Source organism: Sminthopsis crassicaudata, chromosome 1, assembly GCF_048593235.1.
Source record: "Sminthopsis crassicaudata isolate SCR6 chromosome 1, ASM4859323v1, whole genome shotgun sequence".
NCBI lineage: Eukaryota > Metazoa > Chordata > Mammalia > Dasyuromorphia > Dasyuridae > Sminthopsis > Sminthopsis crassicaudata.
The window spans coordinates 101,394,432-101,413,992 of NC_133617.1; the positions used below are offsets into that span (position 1 = coordinate 101,394,432).

The 19,561-nt window shown below is 34.5% G+C and overlaps 1 protein-coding gene across 12 annotated transcripts in view; it reads left to right on the plus strand.

Moving 5' to 3' along the window:
• ASAP1 (ArfGAP with SH3 domain, ankyrin repeat and PH domain 1) overlaps window positions 1–19,561 on the plus strand; it is a 568,420-nt gene that overhangs the window by 389,651 nt on the left and 159,208 nt on the right. For all 12 annotated transcript variants that reach the window (XM_074265489.1, XM_074265495.1, XM_074265486.1 and 9 more), the window contains one exon: window positions 17,343–17,488. In XM_074265489.1, the coding sequence (XP_074121590.1) occupies window positions 17,343–17,488 (146 nt within the window). The remainder of the gene's footprint in view (window positions 1–17,342; window positions 17,489–19,561) is intronic.

Below are 19,561 nucleotides of genomic sequence, written 5' to 3' on the forward strand. Positions count from 1 at the left end.
ATACAAACAGGTGCCTTTTCAAGGGGGTAGTTGAACAGTGATTATGCTTGATCTTTAATTTATAAATAATCTACAATATTGGTAGTAACGGATAGGAAGTTCCAAATTCTAAGTAGTTTATAGTTGGATTTTTAACAGGCAATACACTTATTCCTCTTTAATCCTTTTTTGCATACCCCCCTCCTACTTAACTAAGATAATGTTTTTAGTTCAATTAGGATGAGTGGTATATAGTTGGAAATGACATAGTTATTTTAAATTTTTTTCTGTTCAAGAAATATACATAAAGTTCCTACTGTGCACCAGATACTGAGAACCCAGGAACAAAAAATGTCAAAATCCCTGCTCTCCTGGACTTTTCACTGTACTAGGGAGATAAACTATCTAAAGAAATTAATTGGGGTAGAGGGAAAGGAAGGGAAGGCAATAAATATTCTGCACTAGATATGTGCCAGGCACTATATTCATTGCTTTTACAAATATCTCACAACAACTCTGTGAGGTACATGCTATTATTATTCTCATTTTATAGTTGAGAAAACTGAAGCAGTGACTTTCTTAGGGATCCACAGGTCTTCCTGATTCTACATCTGCCTCTGAGATTTGAAAAAAGTGCTATTTTTAAATTCAAAGGACCTGGGTTCATAGCTCAGCTCCATCACATTTACCTGTGTTTCTTTAGATTTGTCAATTATCCTTATCTTCACTTGTATCATTTATAAAACATAGGAGATAATCCCAAGTCCTCTTCTAGATCTGGACTCTGATCAGTTCCAGGCACACTCTGCACTTTCCTGATAGAGAGCCAGACCTGGAGTTAGGAAGATTCATCTTCCTGAGTTTGAATCTGGTCTCAGACACTTACTAGCTGTGTGATCTTGTGCAAGTCACCTCATCTCTGCCTCTGTTTGCTTATCCATAAAATGAAAAAGATAATGATAGCACTTATCTCCTAAGATTGTTGCAAGAATCAAATGGGATAATATTTGTAAAGTTCTTAGCCTGACATATAGCAAATGTTTAATAAATGATTATTCCCTTTTCTTTTCTGACTTTTTATACTTTAGTGTAAACTGCCTTGGAATCTTTGAAGGTCTTTTCTTTACTTGTTGAATGCCCAGTCACTTCACTCTCTTTTCTGATACAAAACAAGAAGGTTGACTTAGTTACTCTCTCAAGTCAATTTGAATTTTAAAATCTCAGAAACACAGGATTTCAGAATTTAAATGTAGCCAAAATAATAGATTTGTTTTCTTCTTCATATGTATTTCTTATACAGGAGGCATTTTTGGGAGAGTAAGAAAATTGGGGTGGTGGTAGTGGTATCTTCTTTCCCTAAAAAGACAAGAAAGAAAAATGCAAAGAATTTTTAGAAGTACAAAAGGGGGAGCAAAAAGAAGTTCATGGTGGGACACACAGAAGCAGGGTATTGCTAGAATTACTGAATTAAATCAAATAAATTAGTAAGTTACCACAAATTTATTAAGTACTTACTATGTACCCTAAAGATTGCCCCCCTAAAAAAATAAATAAATAAAGATGAAAATAGGGCATTTACAGGTTCTTTTTCTGTCCTTAGTTTAAGGAAATGCTCATGTTGTCAAGTTTGCAACTATAGAAAGAATTTTTCTTTCATTAAAGAAACCTCCCAGTTATTCCAATCTTTACTTGAACTTGAAAAATCTTTTTAATTACACATCCCTAATAAAGAGTCCTTGCTTCATAATTCTAGCAAGGAAATCTATTTTCTTCCTAAATAGCCCATTCTTTTTTTTTTTTTTTTTTTTTGATTAATTAATTGTTTTTTCTTACTCTGATCAATGCAAATGATCCATGACAATTCCAGAAGACTTATAATAAAAGAAAATTCTATCTACTTCTAGATAGAGGAACTATCTGATAGACTGATGGATGTTGCTGTAAGTGCAAATAGAAATATTTTTCTCTTTATTTTTCTTGCTTCTTCCCCCTAATGTGTCTCATGTGGAAATAGTTTGCATAACTTCAAAAGTATAATAAGCACTATGTTTCTTGCTTTTTCAATGTGTGGGAAAAGGTTGGAGAGAGAGAGAGAGAGAATTTGGAATTGAAAATAAAAATGGAAAAAAAAATTTTTTTAAATCTTGCCATTATGGTTCCTCACAGCCTAAATTTGCTTCTTTGTAGCTTCTGTGTTTTTTTTTTTTAGTTTTCCACCAAAACACATTTATTCCCTATTTTCTTCATAAGAGCACTTTACATTTTTAATAATAGCTTTTTAATTTCAAAATATATGCAAAAATAGTTTTCATTATTCACCCTTGCAAAACCTTGTCTTCCAATTTTTTCTCCCTCCCTTCCCACCACCTTCCTCCCCTAGACAGCAAGTAGTGCAATATAGGTTAAACATCTGCCCTTCTTCTAAACATGTTTCCACATATATCATGCTACACAAGAAAAGTCAGAACAAAAAGGGGAAAAACGAAAAAGAAAAAAGCAAGCAAACAACAGCAAAAAAAAGTTGAAAATACTATGTTGTGATCCACATTTAATCCCCATAGTCCTCTTTCTGGATGCAGATGACTTTCTTCATCATAAATCTATTGGGATTGCTGTATGAGGATGTATTCTGATGGAAATGGATATCTTCAACATAAAGAAGATCCAACTCACTTCCAGTTGATCAATGATGGACAGAAATAACTACACCCAGAGAAGGAACACTGGGATGTGAATGTAAATTGTTAGCACTACTGTCTATCTACCCAGGTTACTTATACCTTCGGAAGCTAATAATTAATGTGCAACAAGAAAATTGGATTTACACACATATATTGTATCTAGGTTATATTGTAACACATGTAAAATGTATGGGATTGCCTGTCATCGGGGGGAGGGAGTGGAGGGAGGAAGGGGATAATTTGGAAAAATGAATTTAAAAAAAAAATCTATTGGGATTGGCCTGATGGGGCAGCTAGGTGGCACAGTGGATAGAGCACCAGCCCTGAAGTCAGGAGGACTTGGGTTCAAATCTAACCTCAGACACTTAACACTTCCTAGCTGTGTGACCCCTGGGTAAATCGTTTAGCCCCAATTGCCTCAGCAAAAAAAAAAAAAAAAAAAAAAAAAGGGGGGGGGGAATTGACCTGAATCATTTTAGCACTTTACATTTTTGAAGACAATAATCTTGGTTCTATCTGCTTCCCTCCCAAGTTTCTCTAAGTTAGAAATCCCAATTTTCTTTAACCTATCTTCATGTGACATGACTGCAGTCTTTTATCATCCCTGAATAGTAAACTGAACACATTGTTGCTCATGTTTTACAACAAGGGCAGAGTACATTGAAAAAAAGATCATCTTCATCCTAGATATTGTATCTCCCAGTATAAGGTAATACAAATAGTCACACCCTAACAACTTCTTTTAGTTTGCTTTTCTTTTAGGATCAGCTCATTTTGATTGTTAGCACTTCTAACAAACAGGCCCTCCATGCTTTTTGTCCTCCACTATGCCATTGCCTTCCTTTACTTCCATTTTCTGTAAGGCAAAATAACTTTATCAAAGTTATTAGCATTTCATAGCTTTTCTTTCTTATTGCAATTGGCTTTCTTTGCTTCAAAATTTATTTTCTCTCTTTTTTTTTTCCTCCTTTTTTCCCCTTTCCTTTCTTTCCCTTTCTGTTCTTTAAGACAGGGTTTCTCTTTCACACCCAACCTGGACATCCAACTGACACTCATAGGCCTCTAGTCTTTGTGCTGATTGCCATAGGTGGTTTAAACAGCTCTGTTTTTGACCTAAAAAAGTTTATCCCTCTTAGGCAGGCTGGCAGCCATCTATTCTCCGGGGCTCACCATATTGCCGACAGCTTTAGGGTGTACACCAGATTAACTTCAGCGCTCCTAACAGCTCAAAATTTAAGGATTCAAGTAATCCATCAGCCTTAGCCTCCTCAGGAAGTAGGGATTACAGGTGTGTACCACTGCAATCAGATAGAATTTCATTCTTAAGAGCTTCTAATTCTGGGGTGTCATCCCCCACAAAACTTTAAACTATGGGATCTACTACCTGTCCTTTCACTGAAATTTTGCAATCTCTTCTCTCCAATTCTAGGACACATTAGACTGTTTCTTGCTTTCTGTATCACAAATTTTAAGTCTGAATTGTTGCTTCTGGATGAGGTTCACCATCTTTCCAAGTTTGCTATAGACTTAGAACTGCAGAAACCTAGAAGCTCATTTGGAAATTAGATTCTAGCAAAACCCTTTTCATTTTACACCTGAAAAAACCAAGGCCCTAAAACGTTGTAAGTTTCCAATAGGTGCCCAAGGTCCCACAGGTAATAAATAGTTCCAGGATTTGAATCTAGATTCTCAGAATAATAGTCATTTAGTTCCTCCCTATTCATGAGAATCAAAATTCAGAAAAGAATTTCCCCTCATTGCTTCTACTTTTAGAAGATTGAAATTATAACTAATATAAATCAAGGAATGTTAGTTTGGTTGCTTTTTGGCGGAAAGAAAGCTCTAGCATCTGTTTGGATAATTGAAGTTTCTTATCACTCATATGATTTTACAGATTTGTAATCTACTCTGAACTTTTCAGCAATTTCTTCTTTCTCTAGGTAGTTGTGTAACAGGGTTTCTTTAACTTTTTCCATTCGCAATCCCTTTTCTCTCTGAGAAATTTTTATGTGATCTTAAGTGTTTAGGTATATAAAAAGATACACAAATCAAACATTTTATAATAAAACATAATTTCATGACCCCCACATTCAGTTACACGACCTCATATGGGGTTACAACCCGTAGTTTAAGAAGCTTTGGTCTATCGTATGCCCCAATAATAATTATACTTCTTTTTCTGTCTCCATTGATCTTCATCCAGATTTTTTCCTACCATTTTCACTTTTCTGGTTTCTTAGTCTCTTAACAGAAACATATCCAAATATACATTTTTTTGCCCTCTTTATTAAATTCTCCTGTTCTTTTCTTGAATAAAGCCTGCCTTTCTAGAGCATTCAAGCCATGAATCTGACTACATATGAGATCAATTTTTCTTTATGTATTATAATCTCTTGTTCATCCTCTCTCTTATGATAGTTTATATAGAACCACTGGAAGTTGCATATTTTTGTTAGTGGATTCTGTTTTGGATTTACTCTTACATGAATTCTTAGGTGTTTCAACTGCAAATCTTCCTACATGGTAGCTACTCCATTTTCTCTCATCCTTCCTTTTCAATTTAAAGCCCTTTAAATTAGATTTACAAGTCTCAAAACTAATATTCTTTTTTAAAAATACATTATTGATATATGTTATTTTAAATTACACATTGTCCAAAATATTCTTCCTCAATGATTCTTTAAAAGTTCATCTTCTGTAAGAAAAAAATTTCAAAAAGAGGGGAAAGGGAAACAATTTATTAAAATAATTAATTAATTTTAAGAATTGACATTATATGCAGTGGATTTTTAAAAAAAATTAGTGTTCCCCACCCATAGTTCCTTACCTTTTCAAAGAAGTAGAAGCAAGTTATCTTCTTCTTTCTTTTTTGGGAGGCCCAGTTTAGTAAAATTATAATTTTTTAACATCCAATTTCAACACTATTTGATCTTATGATTCTTCTAATTCTTAGCCATCCTGGAGTGATTATTATAAATAATGTTTTCTCCAGGAAACCTTCCCTGATCTTTCTTAGTAAATTATAATTTTCCTTCTTAGATCTTATAAAAACAAAACCTAATGCTTATAACATTGTATATTATTATTTATGTTTGTATATTCTATTCCTTCTAAATTAAGCTCTATAGAGACAGAGGGGTACATGGTAGTAGCCATGAGTTGTGTTATGGTAACTTTTATATGTATTGTTATGACTTTTTTTTCCAATTCTATCATCATGTCTATCACAGTGCTGTATGTATTGTAGGCACTTAATATTTGTTGTATTGAATTTGTATGCTCAGTATATCACCATTTAATTTCCTCTGGTTTGAAGAGTAGGAGTGACTTGATGAAGTTTTTTCCTCAGGATCTTTGTGATGTACAATTACAACATTATTTATTATGGCTATGTCACCTATTCAGGCAGTGAAATATGCATTCTATTTTATCTGCAGAGATCTGCAAGGATGTAACTATTAAAGTTAGGGTCACCAGAAGGATCTTGACTATAAACTGATTTTATATGTGAAACCATAACCTCCCAGGTCAACATTCCTGTGGGGTGAATTTCATGTTTTGTGTTAATATTTTGAATGGAGAATACCTTCTCAGAGTAATAATAGATACATCTCCCAAAAATGAACATTCAAATATCTCTGCAGGCTTGTCAAATAGACATAAAATGTTTTGAATATAATAAATATACCATTTACTGTTTTAAAAAAGAAAGAAGGCTCTTAAGAGATAAAAATAAGCATTAGTGAAGAACCCATAATGGGCCCTGGGCTGAGTAGACTAGGTGGAAAGCTCCAGTGGGGCAACATTTCTCATAAAGACTTTGGTACAGCTGCTTTTTTAAATAAAAGAAACAAGAACAGCATGAGCTTGAAAGTTTATCCTTTTAATGTGGATGAAAAGCTGCTAACTACCAGAAGGAAGCTGGAGGGAGGCAGGATAGGAGGCCTTGCCATTATGTTGGCCAGTAACTCTGGGAGATGGAAAATCACAGCTAAAAATTTCAAGGGAAATAATTAGAGCTTCACAGTAGGGAAAAAGGAAGCTTTTAAAACATTAAAGAGATCAGTACTACAGACAAAGGATTGATAGTACCATCTGCAAAATGGGAAGATGCAAAGAGTGCTGCATAGTTCTTTAGGACTTTGTTTTGCAATGTACCTGCTTTGTTAAAAATTGTTCATTATTTTTCATATCCAGCTTATAAGAATAATTAGTATCTTTTTTTTTATTGGCAAGCTAGCTAAAGCACAAGAAAATCAATGAATATCTATAATAATACTATCTTTTGCCTTTTTTTGTACTCCCAGAGTTCAGCAAAATGCCTGCATTGTAGTAGGGATTTAGCAAATGCTTATTGGTGACAAAAAAATAACTTATATTTACACACTACTTTGTAGTTTACAAAATATTTTATATTCATTATTTCATTTATCACAATGTCCCTGTGCATGTTTAGTTTTATTTGCAGTTGAAAACAGATCTTTTGAGAAATAAAAATGATCTTGTTCAGAACCATTCGATTCTAAAATGGCAGAGCCCTAACTAAATGCCTGATCTCCTGACTTATCCAGGCCCAGGTTCTTTCCATTTTACAATGAAAGTTCTTTAGAAAATATAAATCCAGCTATAAAATAGGGTAGACATTATTATCAGTAAATTACCTTTGGTTATACAAAGTTAAGGAGCAAAGCTTCAAGGTTAAATGGCTTGTTTATTTATTGATTATTTCTTTTACCATAATAATTCAAAATCCTAGAAAATTTTAAAATAAACACATATTTTAAGAATATATTTTTACATGCCATTACCTACTTTTTCACTAATCCATCCTCTATATAGTTGCCAAAATTATCTTTGTAAAGTACAGATCTGATTATGTGATTTCCTCTACTCCAGAATTGTCAATGGCTCCCTCTTATTTCTGAGACACAGTACAAACTGCTCAGCTTGGCATTTTAGAGTCCTTTACAGTCTAACTCTAGTCTGCATTGTTCTGTTTTCATGCTTTTCATAATTTAGCCAAACTGATCTGCTTGTAATTCCTTAAATTTGGCATTCTATATTCCATATCCATGCTTTTGCATAGGGCGTAACCCTATGTCTGGAATATAATCCCTGTCTTAGAACTCCTTGCCTCCTCCTCTCAGATACAAATACTACTTAAAATCTTTCCTCATCCCTTCTATTATTAGGGCATTTTCTCTTTTTTTGCACTGTCTCTTTTGCATTCTGTCTCTCTCTGTCTTTCTCTCTTCCCTCCAGTTATTTGGCATTATACTTTTGTACATATAATTCTCTACTGGAGGGATACAAGCTTCTTTAGGGCCAGAGTTGTTAAAATTTTTTTTTTTTTTTTATCTTAACTCTTTTTTTTTTTTTTTTTTAAATAAAGGAGAGGCTTAAAAAATGAATGTGTGCTTAATTAGCTAATCCAAAGATTTGTTCAAGAGGAAATAAAGGAACCTAGAATCTCTTCCTCTTCCTTCTTTATATGCTTTCTTCTTTCCTGTGTCTTCCCTCACTGGAATTTCTTCTTTGTAGAAATTGCCAGCAAACACTGGCAAATCCAAATGTTCCTTCCCTTTTGGCCCAAGAGTATGTTGGGTGTACCCTTCTGCTGTCGTCTTCAGATTGTCTTATATTCTTTGCTGGATATTTGAGGGACAGTCTTCACCAAGAAATGCCTTTTTTAAAAATTTGGCCTGCTTTGGGACTTGGGACTGAACCAGATCCTTGAGGTCATGGGAAGGCTGATCTCCAGATAACTGAGGTTTTACTATAATGCATCTACTTCAATTTCCCCCAAAATTTCCATTTTATTTCTTTCCAGGAAAAAAAAAAAGAAAACTTTTCCATAGCCTCAAAGTATATGTAGAAAAGCTTTACTTTTTAAGTAAACTGTTTTCTACTTCACTTCTTTCTCTATTACCCATTTTTGCAATTCACAAATCTCTCATTTACAAAGATAAAGAATAACTAGCACCTTCCCCTGCCCAGAATTGATTTGCATGTGATTTGTTGTATAATTTTGTATAAGTCAATAGTCTCAATTTCCTTATCTATAAAACAAGGAGCTTAATATCTGAAAAATTGTTCAAAAACACCAATAATCAAATGAATGAAATTAAAAAAAAAAAAAAACACAGATTTGGCACTTCACATCAAATTCTTGTTTCAGTCTGTCTGTCTCTTTGTTTACCCCTTGAGGGTTTTCTGGGTAAGGATACTGCAGTGTTTTGCCATTGCCTTCTTTAGCTCACTTTACAGGTGAGGAATTGAGGCAAACAAGGTGAAGTACCTTGCAGAAGTTCCTACAGCTAGTAAATATGTGAGACCAGATTTGAACTACTGAAGATGTCTTCTTGATTCCATACCTGACACTGTATTCCACTGTGCCATTTAGCTGCACAGATATTCAAAGATAGAAAGATTCAACGATAGAATTACTACTGAAAGAAAAAATTTGGAATTATGCAAGAAAAGATGCTAAATTGTTTGTATCATATAACTCACTACTGGGTTTCATACTCCAATGACTTTAATGAGGTTCAAGAATAGACCTGTATGTGTAGAAAAATTCATAACCATGATATTTGTAGTGACAAAAAATTAAAAACAAAATATGTTTCTTACAGTTGGCAAATCACCAAATAAAATAATAGGATGTGAATATAATAAAATATTATTGCAGGGTAAAGGAATAGAAAGTATAAAGAATTTAGAGGAGTTGGGAAAAGTTTTATGAGGTAAAACAATGAGGAAAGCAGAGCCAGAGCAATTTCTTTTTTGAGAAGTTGACTTTTGTATCAAAACAAAAATTCTGAGTGTTCCTAAAGTCTTAGTGTAGTTTTAAGCTATTAATATTATTAGTGGTTAAAATTGTGCTAAGACTTCAGAGACTCCCTGTGTATTAATATTTTATTTTTAATGAGAGAATTGGACTAGGCGATCACTAAGGCTTCTTCTGGTTCTTAAGTAGACAGGACCTAAAAATCTAAAAGGCAAAAAAATGAGATGGGAATAAGATCTACTTTTTAAAATTACAATTATTATAGTCCTGTTGATAGACTTTGTCTTTTGCATTTATAAGAAAATTCTTTTCTCATAATTATTAAATTATGCTTCCTTTTTATTAATACTAAAACTTCATTCTTTTCCCTTTTGTTAAATAAAAACAATTGGAGCACATGTTGGTGCCAGCTTTATAAATACTATTATATCTTGTGTATCTATTATATACTCATTTCTATAGTGGGTTCATTAAATGAAATTTCAGGGTAACTATCACTGGGAAAAAATAGTAATAACCTTTGGCATTTGTTTTGTATTTTTTCCCCCTAAAGAACTTTTACATTTATTATCCCATTTAGCTTTCACAGTAACTAATGTAAATAAATAGGAAAGATAGTTGCTGTGCTTATTTGCTTTTGTTGTTTTTTAGAGGCAGTCAGGATTTAAGTGACTTGCCTAGGGTCACCCAGTAAATGTCTGTAACTGGATTTGAATTCCATTCCTCCTTACTTCATTTCCTCATTTTCCAGTTCTTTGCTACCACAAAAAGACTGCTACAAACATTTTTGCACATGTGGGTCCTTTCCTTGGGATTCAGACAATGGCTCTGGTGGGTCAAAGGGTAAGCCTTTTGGACAGAGTTCCAGATTGCTCTCCAGAATGCACAACCACTAATTCTCAAGGATATAAAGGGATAAAAAAGTTTGAGAATCTCTGCTTTTCATGAGAGCTCTACAAATTGTCCCACCCTTCATCCCATTACCCTGTGTTTGTTTTGTGCCTGTGTTTGGTATTTACTTACATTCTATGTACACCTTGCCTCTCCTGGTAGAATCTAAATTCCTTGAGGGCAGAAATTGTTTTGTTTGTGTCTTTTTATCACCAACATCCAGCACAGTATCTCAGCACAAAGTCTGACTGGGACTTTAATCCTTGCTGATTGATTCCCTTGTATGCATAGGGAAATAGCAGTATTGCTTCAACTGAGTCTGGTTGCTCTAGACTCACCAGCATCATTATCACTAAAACAAATGAGGTATGGGGTCTCCAAAACCTTTGAGAATTAGTCTTGGTGGAAGGTAGTACAAGCACAATAGTATTATCTTCCTTTGAGAGATGATGAATGATAATATGAAGGGGGACAAGTGAACCCTTTGTCTTATATTAGCTATCATATTATATTATATATATGATGTGTTATATCATACATATATATATATATATCAATATATCATATATACTATTCATATATTAGTACCCTGGGTAAGGTACAATGGAAAAACCCCACTCTAGGGTTAGAGGACATGATTTCATACCTAACCTAGCTGTTCCTACACATGTGACCTTGAATAAATACTTTTCTAACCTTCATTTTCCTCACCTGTAAAATGAGGAAGGCGGTTGGGCTAAATGTCCTTGGGATCTTTTTCACTGTTATTCCATGACCCTATGAGTCCAGGTCAGTTGTCCTTCTTCTGTGAAAGATCGGATCACCCAGGGCATAGAGCAATTGACTTTGAATCTTGCCTCAGTCACTTACTCATTATTTTATAAAATGGATGTAGCAAGAGCACCTACCTCTCAGGAGGTGAATTGAGATAGTAATATGCACAGAGCTTTATAGATCTTAAAGTGCTATATGTATATAGCCTTTTAGATTTCTCAAACTCATTGTATCCCAACAGAACTCATCTTTCTTCTTCACTCTCGCCCCTCATCATCCTTTTAATCCCTCAGAATCCCAATCTAGAAGTCATTCTGAATTCTTCATTATCTCTCACCCCCACATTCAATCCATTGCCAGCTGAGACCTGCCAATTTTACCTTTGCAAATAACCCCTTTCTCTCCTCTGGCACCATCACCACTCTGTTGCAGACCTTCATGATCTCATTCCTGGATTATTTCAAGAACTGCCTGGTGAGTGCCTGCCTCAAGTCTCCCCCCATTATAATCTAGTCTTCATTCAGCTACTAAGTAATTTTTCTAAAGGAATGAATGAATCTGGGAGGGGAAGGGTTTCTGGCCACCACCAACATGACTAATTTACATTTAATTTGAGTCAGTCAGGACTCAAAAAAAATGACCAAATGGGGATCTATTGGTGGCCAATTAGAATCAGTTTGTTTATTTTATTTATTTATTTTTGGGCTAGGTGAAAGAGGAGTTTCTTTGCCTCAATTGCTACCTGGCCTTAATCACTGATTGGTTATAGCCTCAAACTGAGACCTGTTGAAGACTTTAGCTTAAAAAGACCCAGGTCTCCCATTGCATCCAGACTATCTCCAGTCATCCTGATCTATATCTGGCCACTGGACCCAGAGGGCTCTGGAGGAGAAAGTGAGGCAGGTAAACTTGCCCAGCTGGGCATGTATGTCATGACATCACTTCCCTGATGTTACAGACACCCTAAAATGCAAGTCTCATTCTGTCACACCTCCTATCCCCTTCCCACTCCCTCTCAGTAAACTCCAGTGACTTCCTATTATTTCTGGGAACAAATACAAAAGTGTTTTGTTTGGCACTTTTTAATCTTGCCCCATCCCATCTTTTTTAGTCTTTTTATATTTTACTCCTCCACCTGTACTTGCACTCTTCAGTCCAGCGACACTGGACTCTTGGCTGTTTCACTTTATCTCTGGGGTCTGCAGGTATTTCATCTGGCTGCCCCCATGCCTGGAACACACTTTTTCTCTGCTCCAGCTACTGACCTCCCTGTCTTCCTTTTAAGTCTCAATCAAAATCCCATCTTCTCCAAAGAACCTTCCCTAACGCCTCTTAATTTCAGTGCTTTCCCTCTTATTTAATATTTATCCCACATATTAGCTTGCTTTGTATATATTTGCTTAAATGTTGTCTCTCTCACTAGATTAATAGTTCTTTGAGGAGTTTATAATCTTTTGCATCTTTTTATATCCCTAGTGTTTAGCACAGTGCCAGGCATATTACTCATAATAAATGTTTATTGATTGATTTATCTGGAAGTTATCTTTACCTTCTATTTCTATAATGTACTAACAGCTTTTATAATATCTAACCATTCTACTGCCCATCCATTTATTGTTTTAGTTTTTCAAACATCTGCCCTTTTTGTATAAACTTGTATGTAATGAGACACATACATACATACATATACACACACATATGAAAAGAAGTTTTATATAAAAACACTAGACTGGGAGTCAGAAAAATCTCCTGTTTTATCCTGATTTTCCTACTTATAGATTGTGTGACCTTAAGAAAGAAATTGACTTTACGTTGTTGAGCCTCAGGTTCTTTACCTATAAAATTCATTATTCACTCTTCATCTGTAAAAGCACTTTGCAAACCCTAGGGCACTATATAAATGCAAGCTACCATTGTTATTATTATTAGAATGGATACTGTGACTAATTCTCTACCTACCTCACTGGAGTGTTTTATGACTCAAATAAGATTAGATAACCACAAAAAGCTAATAATAATATGAGTTATAATATATTATAATATTCCATATGATATCATTTATAATATCATCTAACATACTAAATACGTAAAAACAAATATGAGCTCTGATATATATATTATATCACATAATATATTATCTAATATAATAAATAATATTTAAAAACAAACATGAGCTATAATGTATATCATCTATACTATATTATCTAATACACTAAATATAATAATAAACAAATATGAGCTATATTATATATGAACACTATATAATATCTAATATACTAAATAATATAAAAATAAATATGAGCTATGCTAAAGATCTGGGTTTCTCACTTCAGGTAAGGAATTAGATTAGGTAACCATGGGGGCCTTCCAGAACTGGGGTTCTCTGATTGGAAGGAATAGATTAAGATTTGAAAGACTTTTCATCTATTAAATAACTATTAAAACAGTTGAATTTTAATCAGAAAGCTCTAATTGTTTTCACTTGCCCCCTACCAAGAAAAGTATCTAGAGATGACAAAGTATTGGGTAGTGACTCCTCATTTTGCCCTTAGATAGGAGGTGTTTTGATGCGTACACTGCCATTTTGGCTGATCTGACTTTTTTTGTGTTTTTCTGAACCAGTTTTCCTAGAGGACTTGATCAGTATTGAGCTCTGGATTTTTTCTTCTTCTTTCTGTTTCAGAATTGCAAACTGAAATGTTGACATTCACTGGAAATATCATGAATTTTTAATGTCATCATTATTATAAGACTACATTAGGTTTGTTTTCCTTGTGTCCTTTACTTTATTTAGATTTTTCTTCTTGGCTCCATTGCTGCCTGTCTATCATTGTTGGCAAATCACTTCATTGCTTTAAGCCTCAGTTTCCCTCTGTATAAAATGGAGGTAATACTTGTTCACAAGGCTGTTATAAGGAAAGTATTGTGCAAACATGAAAGTTTTATGTAAATACAAGCTATTATTAATCATAGAATCTTTCCTAGTTCAGAATCTGAGCTGATGCTTTATCAGGTTCACATTGCAGCCTATTAATAGTGTATTTGAAATTTTTGTAGGAAGATAAATTTTTTTTCAAATTGGATTTTAGTTATTGCACAGACTCAAACCAAAAAAAAAAAAAAAAAAAGATACCAATCTTAAAAGAGATGATACTTTAACCACATACACATAGCCAGAAAAAGAAATGAACTTTAAAAAAATGATATACTTTGAAAATATTAAGTGGTGACCAACATTTCCAAAAGTATTTTTTGTCACAATCCTGTGAGGTGTGTACTGTGTATCCCCATGTTTCTTTTTTTTTTTTTTAATTTTTATAATTATAACATTTTCTTTGACAGTCCATATACATAGGTAATTCTTTTTTTTTTTTTTTTTTTACAACATTATCCTTTGTACTCCCTTCTGTTCCGAGTTTTTCCCCTCCTTCCCTCCACCCCCTCCCCTAGATGGCAGGCATTCCCATACATATTAACTATATTATTGTATATCCTAGGTACAATATATATATGCAGAACCGAATTTTGTTGTTGTTGTTATTGTTGCAACATTATCCCTATTTTTCAAATGAGAAATTTAATCTCCATGTGATAAAATTATTAGGATCACACAAATCACAGCATCATAAATTCAGAATTAAAGGCATATTAAAGGTCCTCTAGTCTAAATCTGCCATTCTACAGATGAGGAAACTGAGGCCCACAGAGGATCGGTAGGTTGCCTAAAGTCACACAGGCAGAAATGATCAGATCCAGGACTCAAATCCCACCTTCCTCTGACCTCAACTTCATAATTCTTTTCAATTCATTGTATTGTTTCCCTTAACAATATATAGGAGATTCCTTTGACACAGTCACTTAAGGAGTCATCAGGTTTGGTGAAAACTCTCTATCATTTCTAAATTCATTACTCTGAATATACTTATGTGTAGATGAATATTGTAGCATTTATATGCACATACGTATGTATGGCTACACACAGGCAGATTATACTTGTGTATATGCATATATGTTATTAATTTACATTTGTCCTAAATTTCTTCCAAACTTTACTCACTAATTTCAGTAGCAATGATCATAATAATGATTCTTAGCACTTGTATAGTACTTTCAAGGATTTCATAGTGCTTTATATATCTGATTTTATCCTTACAATATCTCTGGGAAGTAGGTGCTATTATTTTCTCCCCTTTTTCAGAAAAGTAGAATGGGGCAAAGAGTAAATGATTTTCCTAGAATCATGTAACTAGTAAGTGTCTGAGACTTTATTTGAGGAGAAGCAGCAAAACTAAAAGACTTTGCTTCTAAGCATTCTTTTTTTTTTTTTTTAAAGTTATCAGGAGATAGGAGATGTTTACACTGAATTCTAACTAGTTCATATCTAAGCATGACTTGTTTAGTCAGTTAGTAGTGTTTGACTCTTTATGACTCCATTTGGGGTTTTCTTGGCAGAGATAGTGGAGGGGTTTGCCATTTCCTTGTTCAGTTCATTTTACAGATGAAGAAACTGAGGCAAACAGGGTTAAGTGACTTGTTCATGGTCATACAGCTAATAAATGTCTGAGACTGCTTTTGAACTCAGATTCTTCTAACTCCAGGCCTAGTGCTCTGTCAGCACTAGCGCTGAACCACCCAGTTGTCCCTAACTTTGATACCTTCCAAATATAGGTATAAAGATAGAAACAATGAGAATGTAGATTCAAACTCCAGTTTTTTAACTCTTTGTCTATTACTGTACTTCTTACCTGACTTTGTTATGATGGAGTCCTACTGCATGGATGTGTAAGCCATTAGACATTTTCTTCTCTTTTCTTTGTTCACCCTATTCTCTTTTCCTGCAATCTTTCACCCTTTTTTCCTGAGGAGGACTTCATAATGCAAAAGGATGTGCACTCACTCTAGGATTGGAGAATCTGGGTTCAAATCCCAACTCTGATAATACTTGTATAACTAGATAATCAGATTAACCTATCTGAGTTTTGGTTTCATCATCTGTAAAATGAGAATTGGATTAGAGGTCTGAGGTTCTTTCCAGTTCTAAGTCTATGATGAATCAATCTAGAAATTCTACTGCTTTGAGGTTCAAGCTGTCATGATATTTCCTCCATGATGTCTTCCTTCTTTCTCTTAGCTTCAAGTGTTTCATTAATTTTTTAAATCCCTTAAGACTTTATTTTTGTGGACAGGTCACTTCATCTCTGAACTTCAGTTTTCTCACATGGAAAGAATTCTAATTTAGGAGTAAAAATACTTAGGTTTAAATACTTGGCCAAGTCTTTAGAGCTTATTTTTCTTATTTGTAAGCTCAAGGAGCTGGGCATTGATTGACCTTGAGGGTCCTTACCAGCTATGAATACTATGATTTTGCTCAGGAATGAGTGAGTTCCTGAGAGGTGTTCAGGTAAAGTCTGGGTAACTTCTTGTCAGACACATTACAAAAGGGATTCTTATTCAGATAGGGGTTGTAGTAAATGAGGTCCCTACCAATATGCAGATTGTAAAATATGTGTCATATGCAGTCACTTTAGCAACCATGTAGTCCAGCCCTCTTCCAGAAGGAAGGCCTACTGGTCTAATAAGCAGTCCCCCAATCTTAAATTGAAAACCTCCATTTCTCAAGACACCTCATTGCACTTCCGTACTGCTCTGATTATTAGAAAGGTTTTCCCAAATGAAGCCTAAATTTGCTTTTTTCCAATTTTTACCCATTTCCTTCATCTATATTGACCACTGCCACATCCCTTCTGAATCTTCATTGACACTTGATGTTCCCAATTTCTTCCAGTCAGTCCTCATATGAATGGCCCTTCACCATCCTGGTTACATCATGGATGCTTTCCAGGTTAAAGATGTCCTTCAAACTGGCTCTCAAAACTGAACACAATATTCCCAGTGTTTCATGAGGGGATTACAGAGGGCTTCTCACTTTCCTGTTTCCAGTGATGATTGACATCTGCAATAGGTGCTTTCATTTTTCTTTCCTTTTTCCAGCTTGCAACTTCATCATGTACATATTCTTTCCCCAAAAGAATGAAATCTCCTTGAAGACTGGTGCTGTTTGACCTTATCTCTTTGTATTCCCCAGGGTCTAGCACTGTGTCTTATACATAGTAGGTGTTCAATACATCCTTGTTCACTTGTTGTAGGATTGAACTAGTCTCCAAGTATTCAGTGCTTTAAATAGTGAATCATGTAAAAAAAATGACATTTTGTCTCTTCTTTTTCAGATCATGTACAGAATGAAGAAAACTATGCACAAATTCTAGATAAATTTGGAAGTAATTTTTTAAGTCGGGATAATCCAGATCTTGGCACTGCTTTTGTAAAGTTTTCCACACTTACTAAGGAACTATCCACCCTGCTGAAAAATCTGGTAAGAAATTTCAGAACTGAAGTTTCTCTTAAGATAGTTTCAACATGCATATATAAAATAATTACTAATTCCCATGTCTGCCAATGAGAACCATTTAATAAGTAATCTGGTAAAATTGATGGAAAGGTGGTCAGTCAGAGGCACAATTTTTTTCATTTGCTCTTTTACACAAGGGTGTCAATTACTAAGATAATTTGAATGAATTTAAGAAGATCTATAAGTACTGATTTGGGTGACACAATGACTAGAGCACCTGGAGTTAGTGTGACCCTGGGCAAATCACTTAATCTCTGCCTCAGATTCCTCATTTTAAGTTGAGTTGTTATGAGGATCAAATGAGATAACATTTGTAAAACACTTAAAACAGTGCCCAAAGTATGATAGGATCTATATAAATGTTACTTATTACTAATGTGGAAAGTATGAGTATTCCTGCACAATAAAGAGGATATGTAGTAATCAGTTCATTGTAGGCACTGACTTCCTGAGTGACAATGGATGTATTCTCCACTAATTTTTTTTAAAAAACCTCTACTATTTTCTCTTCTCTTGCTGCTCTCTTATTACTTTTCCTTTTTTTAAAATTTTTTATTAATAGCTTCCTGAGCTTCAGTGTCCTGATCAGTATAATGCAAAAAAGTATACTAGTCTTGCCTACTTCACAGGATAGATGTGAGAATGAAGAGAAATCCCTTTGTAATTATAAAAACTACCAAAGGGCATCATGATGGGACTGGGATTCGAGTTATGATCTGGGTTTTGATACTTTCTCTATCACTTAATATTTAAATGATTTTGGTTAAACCTTTATGTTGCCTGGATCTTAGTTTTCTCATCTCTAAAAGGGATTTGAACTAAAAGACCTTTTTAAAATAATATTTAATTTCCCCAAATGCATGCAAAGATAGTTTTCAATATTCACTTTTGTAAAACCTTGTATTCCAGATTTTTCTTTCTTCTTCTCGCTGTCCCAAGACAGCAAGCAATCCAATGTAGGTTAGACATGTACAATTAGACTAAGAGACTTTTTAGATCCTTTCCTGCTCCAGGTCTATGTCCCTATGATTCTAAACCACAAAATCTCTGGGTCTCAGTTTCCCACATATTTAAAATGAGATGTTGAACTAGATTGCCTTGAAAAGCCCCGCTCTAAAAAGATTATCTTAATAATATCATGAGAAGTAGACTCTATTATTGTCCCCATTTGGCTAGAGAGCTGAAGCTGGAATCAGGAAGACCTGATTTATTAAAATCTAGCTTCAGATATTTACTAGCTTTTTGGTCCTGAACAAGTGACTTAACCTGTCTACCTCCCAGGGTTGTTTCGAGGGTCAAATGAGATATTTGAAAAATGCTTAGCCCAGCTCCTGGCACATAGTAGGCACTTTATAAATGCAAGCTGTTTTTGTTGTTAGTTTAGGACACTAAGGTAAAAAGAGTTAAGCAACTTGCCCAGGATCATCTAGTTGGAATTTAGGGCTTCTTGACTTCAGGCCAGTTATTCTATCTACCACACTATCTAGCTGCATCTAAGAAGAAGAAGAAGAAGTAGAAGAAGAAGAAGAAGTAGTAGTAGTAGTAGTAGTAGTAGTAGTAGTAGTAGTAGTAGTAGTAGTAGTAGTAGTAGTAGTAGTAGTAGTAGAAGTAGTAGAAGTAGTAGAAGTAGTAGTAGTAGTAGAAGTAGTAGTAGTAGAAGTAGAAGAATCTAAGGTTATTCATTATTTTATTTTATCCTAAGCTTATAATTCTCACTACATTTAAGTCAACAGCCAACTCATTGCAATTGTTTCACATTACATGATGGGGCAATTCCAAAATAACATTTAACCAACTGAGACCACACCAGTGTGGGTTCATTCTTCCTAAGGGAAGGATCAGCTGCTCCTTTATCTCAGAATCTTATAAAGCCACGGCCTGCTTCCAATCCTCCTGGGTGTTTTAGCTCAGTATTAAATTTCCCAATGGCGGGGCTTTCAGCTCTTGCTGAAGGGGATGTGTGCCTCCCCCCATGAAATCTCACTGTCTGGAAATTTTCCTTGCTGTCTTACTCTATATTTTCCTTTCATCTCCTCT